Genomic DNA, 13,427 nt, shown 5'->3' with positions numbered 1-13,427 from the left:
TATTTACTTGCCATTTCTCTGTGAGTGATACATATAAATGGTATGTAAGACAAACTATTCACTGTACATCGGTGCATGTGACAGTAATAAACAATCCACTAATTGATCTTGCTTTAAGAGGTTAAATTGCTGGGAAATCTTAAATACAAAAGGTTCTGCAGATGCTGGAAATCTTGAGAAACCCACACAAAATGCCGAAGGGACTCAGCAGGTCAGGTGTCATCTGTGGAAGAGAATAAACAGTTGGTGTTTCAGGCTGAGACCCTTTGTCATGCAGGAAATCTGCCTGTCTAGGCCAAATGTATTTAGTGTAACAGTGGTGATTTTTTCCCCACTAAAGGAACTTGCCCTTAATTGAGTCTGACTTTCATAAATAGTTCATTAGTTGGAAAGAACATTGTCATGTTCTGCAAGGGATGTGAAAGACATTAAATAAATGCAAATATTTCTTTCTTCCTTTGACATAACTTCACCAGAAGTTAATTACTACCTGTCAATCTGTTACCATTCTCAAAGTGCATTTTTTAAAATTACTTTTGGGTTATGTCAAGAAGGACTCAACTCTAAAACAAAAATCCAAGTAGTGCTTCTTAGCCTTCACAATTAATGGTCTGAAGGGATAACTCACCCATCAAATACTTGGTTTTTTGCACATCCACAGCATCAAATTGACTTTTGTTCCATACATACTTTGCATCCTGCAAGGTAGTAAAGTGCAATACTTAAGAATTACCAATATAGACATTGATTAATATATTCAATGGAGTGAATAGTAGAGAATAATATCAAGAAGTACTTTTTTGCCTGTAAGCCACATTTCAGTCAAAGTTTTATTATCCTTCCGTTCACCATCTTGCGCTCGGTCATCTGGATACTCAGGATCAGGAGTTCCTTCTGGAGTCATGTACTTTCTTCCTCCTCCGAGTATGACCTGAAAATATAAATATATCATTCTTTTCAACAGGAAAGCCAAATAATACTCATACACAACAAACGAGGCATGTTCAGAGACCATTTTCACCTCAAGGCAAGAAGGCCTGAAAGCAATAATAAGCAAATGCTTTGAGAGGCTGGCCAAGGACTACACCTGCAGCATGCTACCACCCACACTGGACCCCCTACAATTCGCCTACCGACACAACCAATCGACATATGATGCAATAGCCACAGCTCTACACACCGTCCTTACACACCTGGAGAGGAATGATGCTTATGTGAGAATGCTGTTCTTGGACTACAGTTCAGCATTCAACACCATAGTTCCATCCAGGCTTGACAAGAAGCTCAAAGACCTCAGCCTTGACCCTGTCTTGTGCAGCTGGATCCTGGACTTCCTGTCAGATTGCTGGCAGGTGGTAAGAGTGGACTCCCTCAACCCCTGCTCCTCTGACCCTCAACACAGGTGCTCCTCAGGGCTGTGTACTAAGCCCCCTCCTTTACTCTCTGTATACCTATGACTGTGTCGCCACCCACAGCTCCAATCTGCTAATTAAATTTGCTGATGACACCACACAGATTGGCCTTATCTCAGATAATAACAAGGCAGTCTACAGAGAAGAGGTCATCATCCTGACACAGTGGTGTCAAGAAAACAACCCCTCCCTCAATGCCGCAAAAACAAAGGAGCTGGTTGTGGACTACAGAAGGAACGGAGCCAGGCTCACCTCTATTGACATCAATGGATCTGGGGTTGAGAGGATGAACAGCTTTAACTTCCTCAGTATAAACATCACTGAGGACCTCACTTGGTCTGTACATACCAGCTGTGTGTTGAAAAAAGCACAACTGCACTTCTTTCACCTCAGATGGTTGAAGAAGTTTGGCATGAGTCCTCAAATCCTAAGGACTTTCTACAGCGGCACAATTGAGAGCATCCTGACTGGCTGCATCACTGCCTGGTATGGGAACTTCCCTCAATGGCAGGACTCTGCAGAGAGTGGTGCGGACAGCCCAGCGCATCTGTGGATGTGAACTTCCCACGATTCAGGGCATTTACAGTGACAGGTGTGTAAAAAGGGCCGGAAGGATCATTGGTTGTGGTTGAGTCACCCCAACCACAAACTATTCCAGCTGCTACCATCCGGGAAAGGGTACTGCAGCATTAAAGCCAGGACCAATAGGCTCTGGGACAGCTTATTCCACCAGGCCATCAGACTGATTAATTCACGCCGACACAATTGTATTTCTAAGCTATATTGACTGTTCTGTTGTATATCTTATTGTACGTACTATTTATTACAAATTACCGTAATTTGCACATTGCACATTCAGATGGAGACGTAACAAAGATTTTTACTCCTCATGTATGTGAAGGATGTAAGAAATAAAGTCAATTCAATTCATGGCCATATGTTCAAATCCTACTTTGAAATGATCATTTGTTTAGGCTGACATTTGAGTGCATAGATAGAGTAAAACTGAGGCCACTTCTGCCTGGATAGTGGAGCATTAAAAAATAATCCAATGGGTTGTCAAACTACAGGAAGGATGTGGTTAAGTTACAGAAGGTGCAGAAATAAATTGTAAGGATATTTTGCCAGGAATGGAAGGTTTGATTGATAAGACATGACTGGATTAGCTGCAACTTTTTCCCCTGGAACAAAGGAGGCTGAGGGATGACTTTATTGAAGTTTATAAAACCATGAGGGGCATTGGAAGTTAGAGACTATTTTATTCCCAGAGTAAGGGAGTCTAAAACTGAAAGGAATAGGTATAGTATGAGTGGGTAAAGATTTAAAGGGGCAAGTCCTTCTAATAGCAATTAGTAGTGCAATCACTTGAGTTAAGTAAGATGTTCTCTTGAGTGGTTGTCCACTGGGGGGTCCTCAGGTGGCTGTAGAGGCGAATCTGAGATCTATATACTCTTGTGTAGTGTGGACACGAGGAAGTGGAGACTGTGGTTAATGGTTGGGTCTTTTGGTTGTTCATTCTCTCCTTTTGCAGCTGCTGCTTGTTCTTGGACATCGCTCTCTAGTAGTGCAGCTCCCTCTTGAACAGATTTCCTCCAGGTGCATCTACTGAGTGAAATGTCTTCCCAGTTTTTAGACGTAATGTGAATTTCTTCAGACTGATTTTGATGTCATCTTTGAAGTGTTCCCTTTGCCCTTCAGGGGCTCACTGACCTTCCTTCAACAGAGAGTAAAGGATCTGTCTGGGGAGATGTGAGTTAGGCATCCCAATGCCATGAGTTGTTTTGCTTTATCATGGAGGATATACTGTTCATGTTTGCCTTCTCCAGTATGCTGGTGTTAGTGTGTTCGTCCTTCCAGCTGATCCTCAAAATCTTTCATAATGTTCTTTGGTATTATTGTTCCAGGGTTTTCAGGTGTCTACTGTAAGTGGTCCATGATTCAGCTGTAGTCAGGGACCACGAATGCTCTATCGAGCAAAAGTTTTGTTTGAACCTGTGCGTCTCAGGTTGGCATTCAATGGTGATCCCTTCATGTTCATCTACAAAAACAGCTTAATTTCTGTCTTTGATGTTTCTCTTTTTCCTCTTCAGGGTGGATAGGGTTCAGTTGAAGATCTTGACCTGGAATTACACTCAGACTTTGGTTCTTTGTGGAGGTGAGACCCACTCCCAGGGGCTCATGACCGACCGCTTTTCAACATCCGGGGAGGTGGTCAGGAAGATGAGCGTGCCATCGGAGTTCCGAGGCTTCGTGGCCCTGTGGATGGGCTGATTCTAAGCCGTTGCTTCCAACTGAAAGCTGCGGGAGAAAGCGGATCAGCTGTACTTGGCAATTTGCACTCTCTCTCTCTTTGGTCGAGGAGATATTGTTGCCGATTCTCTGGGTGGAGAATGCGAGCGAATGAAAGTGGCACAATAGACTTTTAACAGCGTAAATCAGCAAGTTGTTTTGTTATGTCTCCCCTCTCACTGAGAAGGGGACACCTTTTTTTCCCCTTTATTAGGAAGAGAGAGAGAGCCTGTGATACGTTGAACTGTTGGGCGAATGATTAGTTCCTGATGCACTGTACTGCAGATCGTGGTCTTTATTGGGGGCTTTGCTATTGCTTGCTTGGTGGGTGGGTGGTGCTGACGCTTTTTTGTGGAAGTGGGTGGGGGAGGGTCGTTGCTTTGCTGCTGCTTGGGCGCGGGGGGAGCTTTGGGGTTCTAATGATTTTACTGTCACTCATGCTTTGGGCACTCTTCTGTTTTTCGTATATGTCTGTGAAGAAAAAGAATTTCAGGATGTATATTGTATACATTTCTCTGATATTAAATGGAACTATTGAACAGTCTTCAAAGACTCTTTTCCTTAATCTTGCATAGGCTCCATTAACACTACTCAGGCAGAGGCTGATCACTGAGTCAATGTCTGCTTTTGGGGAGAGAATGCTGTCAAGGTAGGGAAAGTGGTCTATATTTTCAAGGGTGATATTGTCAACTTTTACAGAGGGCTGGATAAATGGCTGGTTGGATGGTGACTGATGTAGGTCCTCTGTCCTTTTTTATATTCAAAGCAAGACTGAGGGCTCTATGTGCCTTGGCAAAGACATTCACGATACATTGGAGGCCTTCTTCAGAGTGTGTTCTGATGGTCACAACATTTCCAGCATCTGCAGATTTTCTCTTGTTTGTGTGCTTTGATGGTGTTATCATCCACATACTGATACACCACATACAATAGTGGTGCTGCTGACCTTGTTCTTGGCCTTGAAATGGCTGAGGTTGAAAAGCCTGTTGTCCATTCTGTACACGATTGGGATTCCCTGTGGCAGGTCCTGGCCAATGAGGTGAAGAATGTCAGTGATAAAGATGGCAGATAGGGTGGGTGCAATGATGTAGCCCCGTTTGACAGTGAAGGGTTCAGATTCATCACCACTGTTGCTGCGTACTGTGGCTGACATGCCATCATGCAGTAATCTCAGTTTTCATAAGTACTTGTCAGGACAGTTATGTCTTGATAGTATACGCCAGAGATCTTGGTGGTCTACTGTATTAAATACCTTTGTCAAATCTATGAAAGCCAAGTGCAAGGGTTGCCTTTGTTCACGGTATTTTACCTGCAATTGGTGTGCTGTGCAGATGATGTCTGTGGTACTCTAGAGGGTTGGAAGGAAATTCATATTGTGATTCAGGAAATACTTCTTCAGATACCGGACAGAGTCGGTTGACAAGGATACATGCAAGCACTTTAGCCTGTTGTTGACAGGAGGGAGATGCCTCTGTAAATGCCACAATCTGCCTTGGCTCCCTTTTTAACTAAGGTCCCTATGAGAGCATCCCTAAACTCTGAGTGCAGGAGAGCTGGTCCACTGTCCTTCAGGATCTCTGCTGGGATTCTGTCAGAACCAGAGGCTTGGTAGCTTTTCAGGCTACTGATGGCAACCTTTCATTCTGGGAGGTATCTCCATGTCTCCTCTCACAGGTGTCTGAAGGATTTGGTTAGTAACCTCTGGTTCAGCAGTGTTATCCTGGTTGAGAAGTACTTGAAAGTGTTCTCTCCACTCATCATTGGTATCCTTCTGATCCTTCAGCAAGTTCTTTCCAACCATTGAGCACAGGGATTTAAATCCAAAGTAACTGGGACCCTAGACTGCTTTGGGAGCACAGGCAATGCCTCTCCTGTCACTGGAGTCTGCCAGTCTCTGAAGTTCCAGGGCTTTCTCAGTCCACCAATAACTATTTAGCTCCCTCAACTGTGCTGGACATTTGCTTTGACCCTGGAGTAAGCTTTGACCTCACTGCTGATGGCATTCTACCAGATACAAAAGGTTTTCTTTTTCTTGGAGATAAGTTGTAATCATCAAACCAATCCTGGTGTTTTCTGGATGTACCCAAAAGGATGGTGAGTGTATGGATTGAATTGCAAGAGAAAGTGATGGAGATGAATGTAACATAATATTTAAAAGACATTGAGATAGGCACACGGTAGGAATGGAGGCAATTGGGATAGCATAGTTGGATGCCTTGGTCTGCATGAAAGAGATGAGCCGAGGAGTTCACACTGCACAACCCTTTGACCGTAGCTTTCAGTTAATAAAAGAGTTCAAGTCCTCCCTGACACAAGCGTTTCTGCAGACTCCGGTAATCTTGAGCAACACACACAAAGGGGCGGAGGAACTCAGCAAGAAGTGTCTTGGCCCAAAATATCAAATGTTTATTCCCCTCCAGGAATTCTCCCTGGCCTTGATCGAAGGCACTTCTTTAGTTGGAGCCTAAAACATATGAACTCGATTCATTTTGCACTCATTGTGCATCATTCAGTCTTGCAAACAGGTCTCATTTTACTTGCAGGACCTTCCTTTGCGCAATTAGCTGCCATGCTTGAGCATCTCAAACAAGAGAAAATCTGCAAGTGCTGGGAATCCAAGCTACACACACAAAATGCTGGAGGAACTCAGCAGGCCAGGCAGTATCTATGGAAAAGAGTACAGTCGATATTTCAGGTCGGGACCCTTCAGCAAAACTGGAGAAAAAAGACAAGATGTCAGAGTAAGAAGGTGGGGGGAGGAGAGGAAAGAAATACAAGGTAGCAGGTGATAGGTGAAACTGGGTGGGGGAGGGATGAAGTAAAGAACTGTGAAGTTGATTGGTGAAAGAGACAAAAGCCAGGAGAAGTGGGAATCTGATAGCAGAGAACAGAAGGCCATGGAAGAAAGAAAAGGGGGAGGAAGGGATGGGCAGGTGAGGAGATAGGGTGAGAGAGGGAATGGGGAACTGTGTAGGAGACGGGGAGAGCATTACCAGAAGTTCGAGAAATCGATGTTCATGCCATCAGGTTGGAGGCTACCCAGAAGGAATATGAGGTGCTGCTCCTCCAACCTGAGTGTGGCCTCATCACGACAGTAGAGGAGGCCATGGACTGACATGTTGGAATAGTAATGGGAAGTGAAATTAAAATGGGTGGCCACTGGGAGATGCTGCTTTTTCGAGCGCATGGAGTGTAGGTTCTTGGTGAAGCAGTCTCCCAATTTGCGTCGGGTCTCACTGATATACAGAAGTCCACACCAGGAGAACTGAACACAGTATATGACCCCAACAGGCTCACAGATGAAGTGTCACTTCACCTGGAAGGACTATTCGGGGCCCTGAATGGTAGTGAGGGAGGAGGTGTAGGTTCTTGTTCTGCTTGCAAGGGTAAGTGCCAGGAGGGAGATCAGTGGGGAGGGACAAATGGACAAGTGAGTCACCTAGGGAGTGATTCCTGCAGAAAGTGGAAAGTGGGGTGGAGGGAAAGATGTGCTTGGTAGAGATGGAGGAAATTACGGAGAATTATGTGTTTGATGCCGAGGCTGGTGGGATGGAAGGTGAGGACAAGAAGAACCCTATCCCTGGTGGGATGGCTCGAAGGTGGGGTGAGGACAGACAAGTGCGAAATGGAAGAGATGCAGTTAAGGGAAGCATTGATGGTGGAGGAAGGGAAGCCACTTTCTTTGAAGGAGGAGGACATCTCTTTAGTTCTGGAAAGAAAAGCCTCATGCTGAGAGCAGGTGCGGCAGAGATTCAGGAATTGAGAGAAGGGGACGGCATTTTTACAAATAACATTGTGGGAGAGTCCAGGTAGCTGTGAGAGTCTGTGGGTTTATAAAATACATCAGTAGATAAGCTGTCTCCAGAGATGGAGACAGGGAGATCGAGAAAGGGGAGGGAGGTGTTGGAAATGGATCAGGTAAATTTGAGGGCAAGGTGGAAGTTGGAGGCAAAGTTAATGAAGTCGATAAGCTCTGCATGGGTGTAGGAAGCAGCACCAATGCAGTTGTCAATGTAGTGTAGGAACAGTTGAGTAGTGATACCAGTGTAGGCTTGGAATATTCTGTTCCACATAACAAACAAACTGCCAGGCATAACTGGGGCCCACAGGCTATATGAGACTTTTCACTCCAGATCAGGCTGGGGCTTTTCATTCCAGAATGTATGTGCGGATATTTAAGGCAGAAGTTGATGTATTCTTGATTGGTCAGGGCATGAAGGGATATGGGGCAAAGACAGGAGATTGAGGCTGGGAGGAAAAATGGATCAGCATGATGAAATGTTTGAGCAGACCCGATGGGCCAAATGGCCTAATTCTGCTCCTATATCCTACGGTGTTGTGTTGTGTATCAGTCATGGCCCTGAAGGCAGCTTGCCTGGATAGGAATTGTACAGTCGAGACTGGACGTGATTTCAGGGCTGCTGAAATGTGGGGTGGGGGTATCCATGGTGACAGGGTTCCAGTGTTTCTGCTCCATTTGGATTCACCGATAACTGCTGTGGATTGAAGTGCGGATATCAGTGAAGCTCACATTTCTTTAAAATAGTTTTATTACATCCCCATGAAATCAGATGGAGTGGGAATATTTAACTGAGTTCTCCAACCAGTTTGAACTCCACCCTAAAGCATGATGCCATTGCTTGCCTCCTTACAGTCATGGTTCAGTTAGAAAGTTGAAATTCTAGGGTCTTTTGTACATAGCAGGTGGCTGTGATTACGTCTTTTACTTGAGTAGAGGACAAACATATATCCTCAACACTTGCTGGGCCAAATGATTTAGTTCCAAGTAATACTAGCTGATCAAATCCAGATTACAGAACTTGCAAGAGTCAAAGGATTGTGTGTGAATTTCTGCAGGGACTGAAAATTGAACTCTTTCTTGTGGTTAAGAGTCCAACAAACACATTAGTTTTTTTTTAATGTGGTCTCAAGGAACCAGAATAAAAGTGTACTTACTGTTAATTGCAAGTGAAATGGTCAAGTTTTTTTTTCTTATTTTCTCTGTCAGTCATTTTGTTCATATTTGTCTAAATGTTTACAGCACAATAAAAATTATATTTAACAATTTCTGAGAGTACAGATGCAATCTTCCAATGTAATGGTACATTTTTTTGCTTCCTGAGTGGAACTGAGGGCAACATAGATTAGAAGTGAAAGGCACAAAATCTGCAAAAGCATTTCTGAGTGTTGGAGACTGAGAGATAAGTTGGTTGTAGTCTTTTGTAAACGTTGAATCTGGAGAAATTTGAAGAATCTCTGTTTCATGGAAATGCATTGAAGGATCAGGAAATGGGTCCAGAAGAATAAAAGACACAGATATCAAAATTATATGCCTCACATTATAGCACCAAAATTATATTTCCTGAAGAAAAAAATTGGGAATTGATTGAGTGAGAACCTTTTTAATTACATAGTCAAAACATTAGTTCTCAATATTAGATATAGTTAATTGGGTAGAAACTAAATCTAAATAAATTCACAAAGTTTAGCACAGCTATATCTTATTGTCTGAGCAATGAAAAAGAAAAAGTTTGTAACATAATATTGTGTGCTCCTATTGGATAACAGAACCAACCAATGTTAAGACTATATATTTATGATTTTATTGATCTTGTGTTTATTTCACAGATGATAGTTCAAACTGTCGTACTTGGCAAATTGTAAACTCAGCCTTGCTAGATTTATGTTGTAACTTTGGACAATAAAGAAATTTTGTTATGAGGAAAATCACTTAATTATCACAATTTGAGATTACACCAGTTGTGCCATTATACCTACAGTATTAGATAAAGCGGTGTAAGTATTGTATTGCTTGGTCAATAGCTCTGCAAAAGGGAACTAAATTACGTGTTGTTTTGTAGACCTGTACAATTGATCTGGTTGAGTAATTAAATCTCATTTGGACTTGATTCTAAAATAAACCATAATAGAATTCCCCACAAAAATTCCAGACATGGATGGTGAAGCCCTTCCTTTATTATTTGCCTTTTTAATATTTGTGGGAGAAAATTCACCTAATACATTTTAGCTCAGATTTTCAAAATGGTAGTATTCATTCCAATATTTAACAGAAGCTCAACTCCTCTCATAATTCTTTTACTTCAAAGAAATTTAGTATCTACATGAAAAAATTGTTTTTTTGAAAAGACCAGGTCCTAACCAGTTCTATTACATCCAAGGCACCAAGATGAAAGTCTGCCCCTATGAAGAAACATGCAAAAATTGCATCAAATTCAATTAGCCAAGAAAAGAGACTCTTAAGAGGGCTTCTTTGTACTGTCATTGCTTTCCATTTTCCCATATATTTTATGACACAGCAAGCCATTCAGCTCATCAAGCTCATGGCCACTCAGAGCTCCTATTGCCTCTAATTTTCTCCACAATCGAGCCCTCTTACACTGGCATAAACTTTCTGCAGATTATGCCATCTATCTACACACTAGGGGCAATTTACAGTGGTGAATTAACCTACTAAACAGCATGTTTTTGGGATGTATGGGGAAATAGAAACCCATGCAGACACAAGGAGAAGATGCAAGCCATCAGCAGTCAGGATTGACTCCAGATTGGTTTCACTGTCAGGCTGCAGCTCCGCTAGTTGTACCACTAAACCATCCACTTTCAGTAGGAGAGTGCCAATATTAGCAATGCCCTCAGCGTCAACTCTCCTCATTAAATCATCATGTTGGAATTGGTACATTGACTGAGAGGAGCAAGTCATAAACGGGAACAGGCTATTTGAGAAATGATTTATAAAAAGGAGCAAGTTGCAATGAACTTTTCAACTGTGGTAGATTAGGTACTGATAGTGTATATCCCATATTTAGTAAGGAAATTTTCCACAGTTATTCTCATGACAAATCCAAAGAGAGAATGGTTTTATTTATTGAAATGGAAACAAATTTCAGTTCAGGTGATGTCATCGTTCAGAATGGCAGGTTAAATCAACAGCTCCTCCGGAAAAACGGATATTTTGCCCCGTTAGTGCATCAAATCTAAGATCTTTCGAACATATCTGAATTGATAAGGGGGGCAAGAGTGGGGAGGAAGAATGGAGATAAAAAAAGCACCACTGCGGAGCCCATGGAAGAGAGAGGTGCAGCGCGCTACTCTCCTGCACATGTGCATGTGGCGGCGAGGCTGACGCTGGGCCTCGTTCAGGTGAAGCGGCAAATATGATGAAGATTCTGGAAGAGATAAGGGAAGTCCAAAAAGATATAAAGCAGCAACTCAATGATATAAAGTCAGAGCTCGCCAACGTCAATCAGAAAATAGCGGTGGCAGAGACACGAATTGAGAAGATGGAAGATCGCGTGCAAAACATGGAACAGATACTAAGTAAGACAATAAAAATATTAAATCAACAGGAAAGTAAATTGCTTGACCAGGAGGGAAGATCGCGACAGAAAAATGTCAGGATTTATAATGTTCCTGAAGGAGCAGAGGGAGTGTCGATGATGGACTTTGTAGACAAGCTTCTGCGGGAAGCGCTGGAGGTTCCCCCGAATATAGAGATGGAAGTAGAAAGGGCACACCGTTCTCTCGCCCAGTGGCATGCCAGAGACGGACAAAGTAAACCGCGATCCATTGTACTTAAATTTCTCCGATTCAAGAGCAAGGCGGAGATTCTACAAAGGGCCTGGGGTAAGAGGAGGGTTTCTTGGAACGGGAAGTTAATATACTTCGATCATGATTACCCCCCAGCGGTCCTACAGAAACCGAAGGAGTATTCTGAAGCAAAACGAATATTGAAGGAAGAAAAGATTAAATTTCAAACCTCGTACCCTGCTAAACTGAGGGTATTTTACCAAGAAGGGATACGACTGTACCAGACGGTGGAAGAGGCGACTACAGAGATGAACAACCGAGGACTGTCCATTAGTGTGGTCAAACCAAGGGAAAGTCTGGCTGAGCAGTTGTCCCGAACTGCTTGGGAAATAGTAAGAGAACCGAGAAAGCAGGGGACGGGAACAGGACGAGAGAAGGATACTAGGAAGAGACTGTGAGTTCTTCGAAGACACCCCTCACCTCCTCCAGAAGAGCCATAAGGTTTGGCTAACTTTAAAAGTACTGATAAACTAAACGGAAGCCAAAATAGACGGTGATAAACTTATCTTGAGAAATACGTGTTATAATGTGGTTTTTATATTACTCAATTTTTTTAAAAAATCATTTATTCATTCCTTTTTCCCCACCTAAATGAGAATATATACATGGGAGGAATACACAGGGAAATCATTTCTGTGTAAAGGACGTAGTTTTTTTTACTTACTTTTATAGGTACAGCAACAGGGGCCCTCAACCCACAGGTAGGAGGGACTATCCCCCACGGCTAGACTTTTCTTCTAGCCCAACCCAGGGTCATCTAGAAACCCCAGCCTTGGAATCACATCTTTGTTACCTTTTTTATTATTATTCGCGTTTCTTGGCTCTTATTTGTTTAGGGAGTAGATCGATAAAGTTATATTCTGCAAATTCCAATAATATACCAACAGATAAATACACATGGCTTAGGACAAAGTAAAATTCATTTCTTTTAATGTCAGGGGGCTGCTGAATCCAGTCAAGCGCAGTAAAATTCTATCAAAAATGAAAAAAGAACAAGCCCATGTAGTATATTTACAGGAAACCCACTTAAGTGATAATGAGCATGGAAAATTAAAGAGAATGGGCTTCACTAATTTGTTTTTCTCCTCATATAAATCAGGACATAGAAGAGGAGTTGCTATTCTCATCTCAAGCAAGATAAACTTTGAAAAAGTATTCGAAATGGGAGCTAAGGAGGGCAGATATATTCTGGTAAGGGGGAATATAGATGGAAATCCAGTTACTTTATTGAATATATACGCAACCCAGGAGTGATATCAGTTTCTTATAGAAAATTACTAATATTTTGGTAACGGAAACAAAAAGTCTCTTGTTATGTGGGGGAGACTTAAATTTACAATTATAACTCTTCCAATAGGAAAACTTATGAAATAAAGTCCTTACATAAGAAAGTTAACACTCCTTTTGAGGATGTTGGACTAATTGATATATGGAGGGACCTTTTCCCCGGAAGAAGGGATTACACTCATTATTCTGCCCCCCATTCCGTATATACAAGAATAGACTATTTCATAACATTTGGAAAAGATAGAGACAAAATAATCACCTGTGGAATTGGGACAATAGATGTAAGTGACCATGCACCTATATATTTACCTGTTGATTTTGACCTACAACCAAAGACTACTATTTGGAAACTAAATTCAAGTCTACTCAATGATCCCTATTTTAAGGAACAAATTAAAAAAGGAATTGGTCTTAACATAGAATTCAATGATAATGGAGAGGTTTCATTTCCCATTCTATGGGATACTCTGAAGGCTGTCTTAAGAGGGATATCTTCATATAAGAAAAAAATAAGGAATAGAACATTAGAGGAATTACAAATTAAGCTGAAGGAACTAGAAAAAAAACACAAATTGAGTTTGGCAAAGGATACAGTATACTAGAGGAAATTAAAAAAATTAGGAATGAAATCAATAGTTTGGCTACACAAGAAATTTGAAAAAATTTTATGTTTCTGGAACAGAGACTACGAAAATGGAAACAACAGGAATTCTGCAGATGCTGGAAATTCAAGCAACACACATCAAAGTTGCTGGTGAGCGCAGCAGGCCAGGCAGCATCTCTAGGAAGAGGTACAGTCGACATTTCAGGCCAAGACCCTGCGTCAGGACT

General features: G+C 42.1%; 1 protein-coding gene across 1 annotated transcript in view; it reads right to left on the bottom strand.

The window, feature by feature from the left end:
• LOC140197017 (intestinal-type alkaline phosphatase-like) overlaps window positions 1–13,427 on the bottom strand; it is a 66,711-nt gene that overhangs the window by 20,708 nt on the left and 32,576 nt on the right. Inside the window, exons 7-8 of the mRNA XM_072256950.1 lie at window positions 797–931; window positions 629–698 (exon numbers count right to left, since the gene is read on the bottom strand). Coding sequence (XP_072113051.1) covers window positions 629–698; window positions 797–931 — 205 coding nt within the window. The remainder of the gene's footprint in view (window positions 1–628; window positions 699–796; window positions 932–13,427) is intronic.

This window comes from Mobula birostris, chromosome 4 (genome assembly GCF_030028105.1).
Source record: "Mobula birostris isolate sMobBir1 chromosome 4, sMobBir1.hap1, whole genome shotgun sequence".
Lineage (NCBI taxonomy): Eukaryota > Metazoa > Chordata > Chondrichthyes > Myliobatiformes > Myliobatidae > Mobula > Mobula birostris.
The sequence above is the reverse complement of the archived record's forward strand: the minus strand, read 5'-3'. Positions and strand labels throughout refer to the sequence as shown.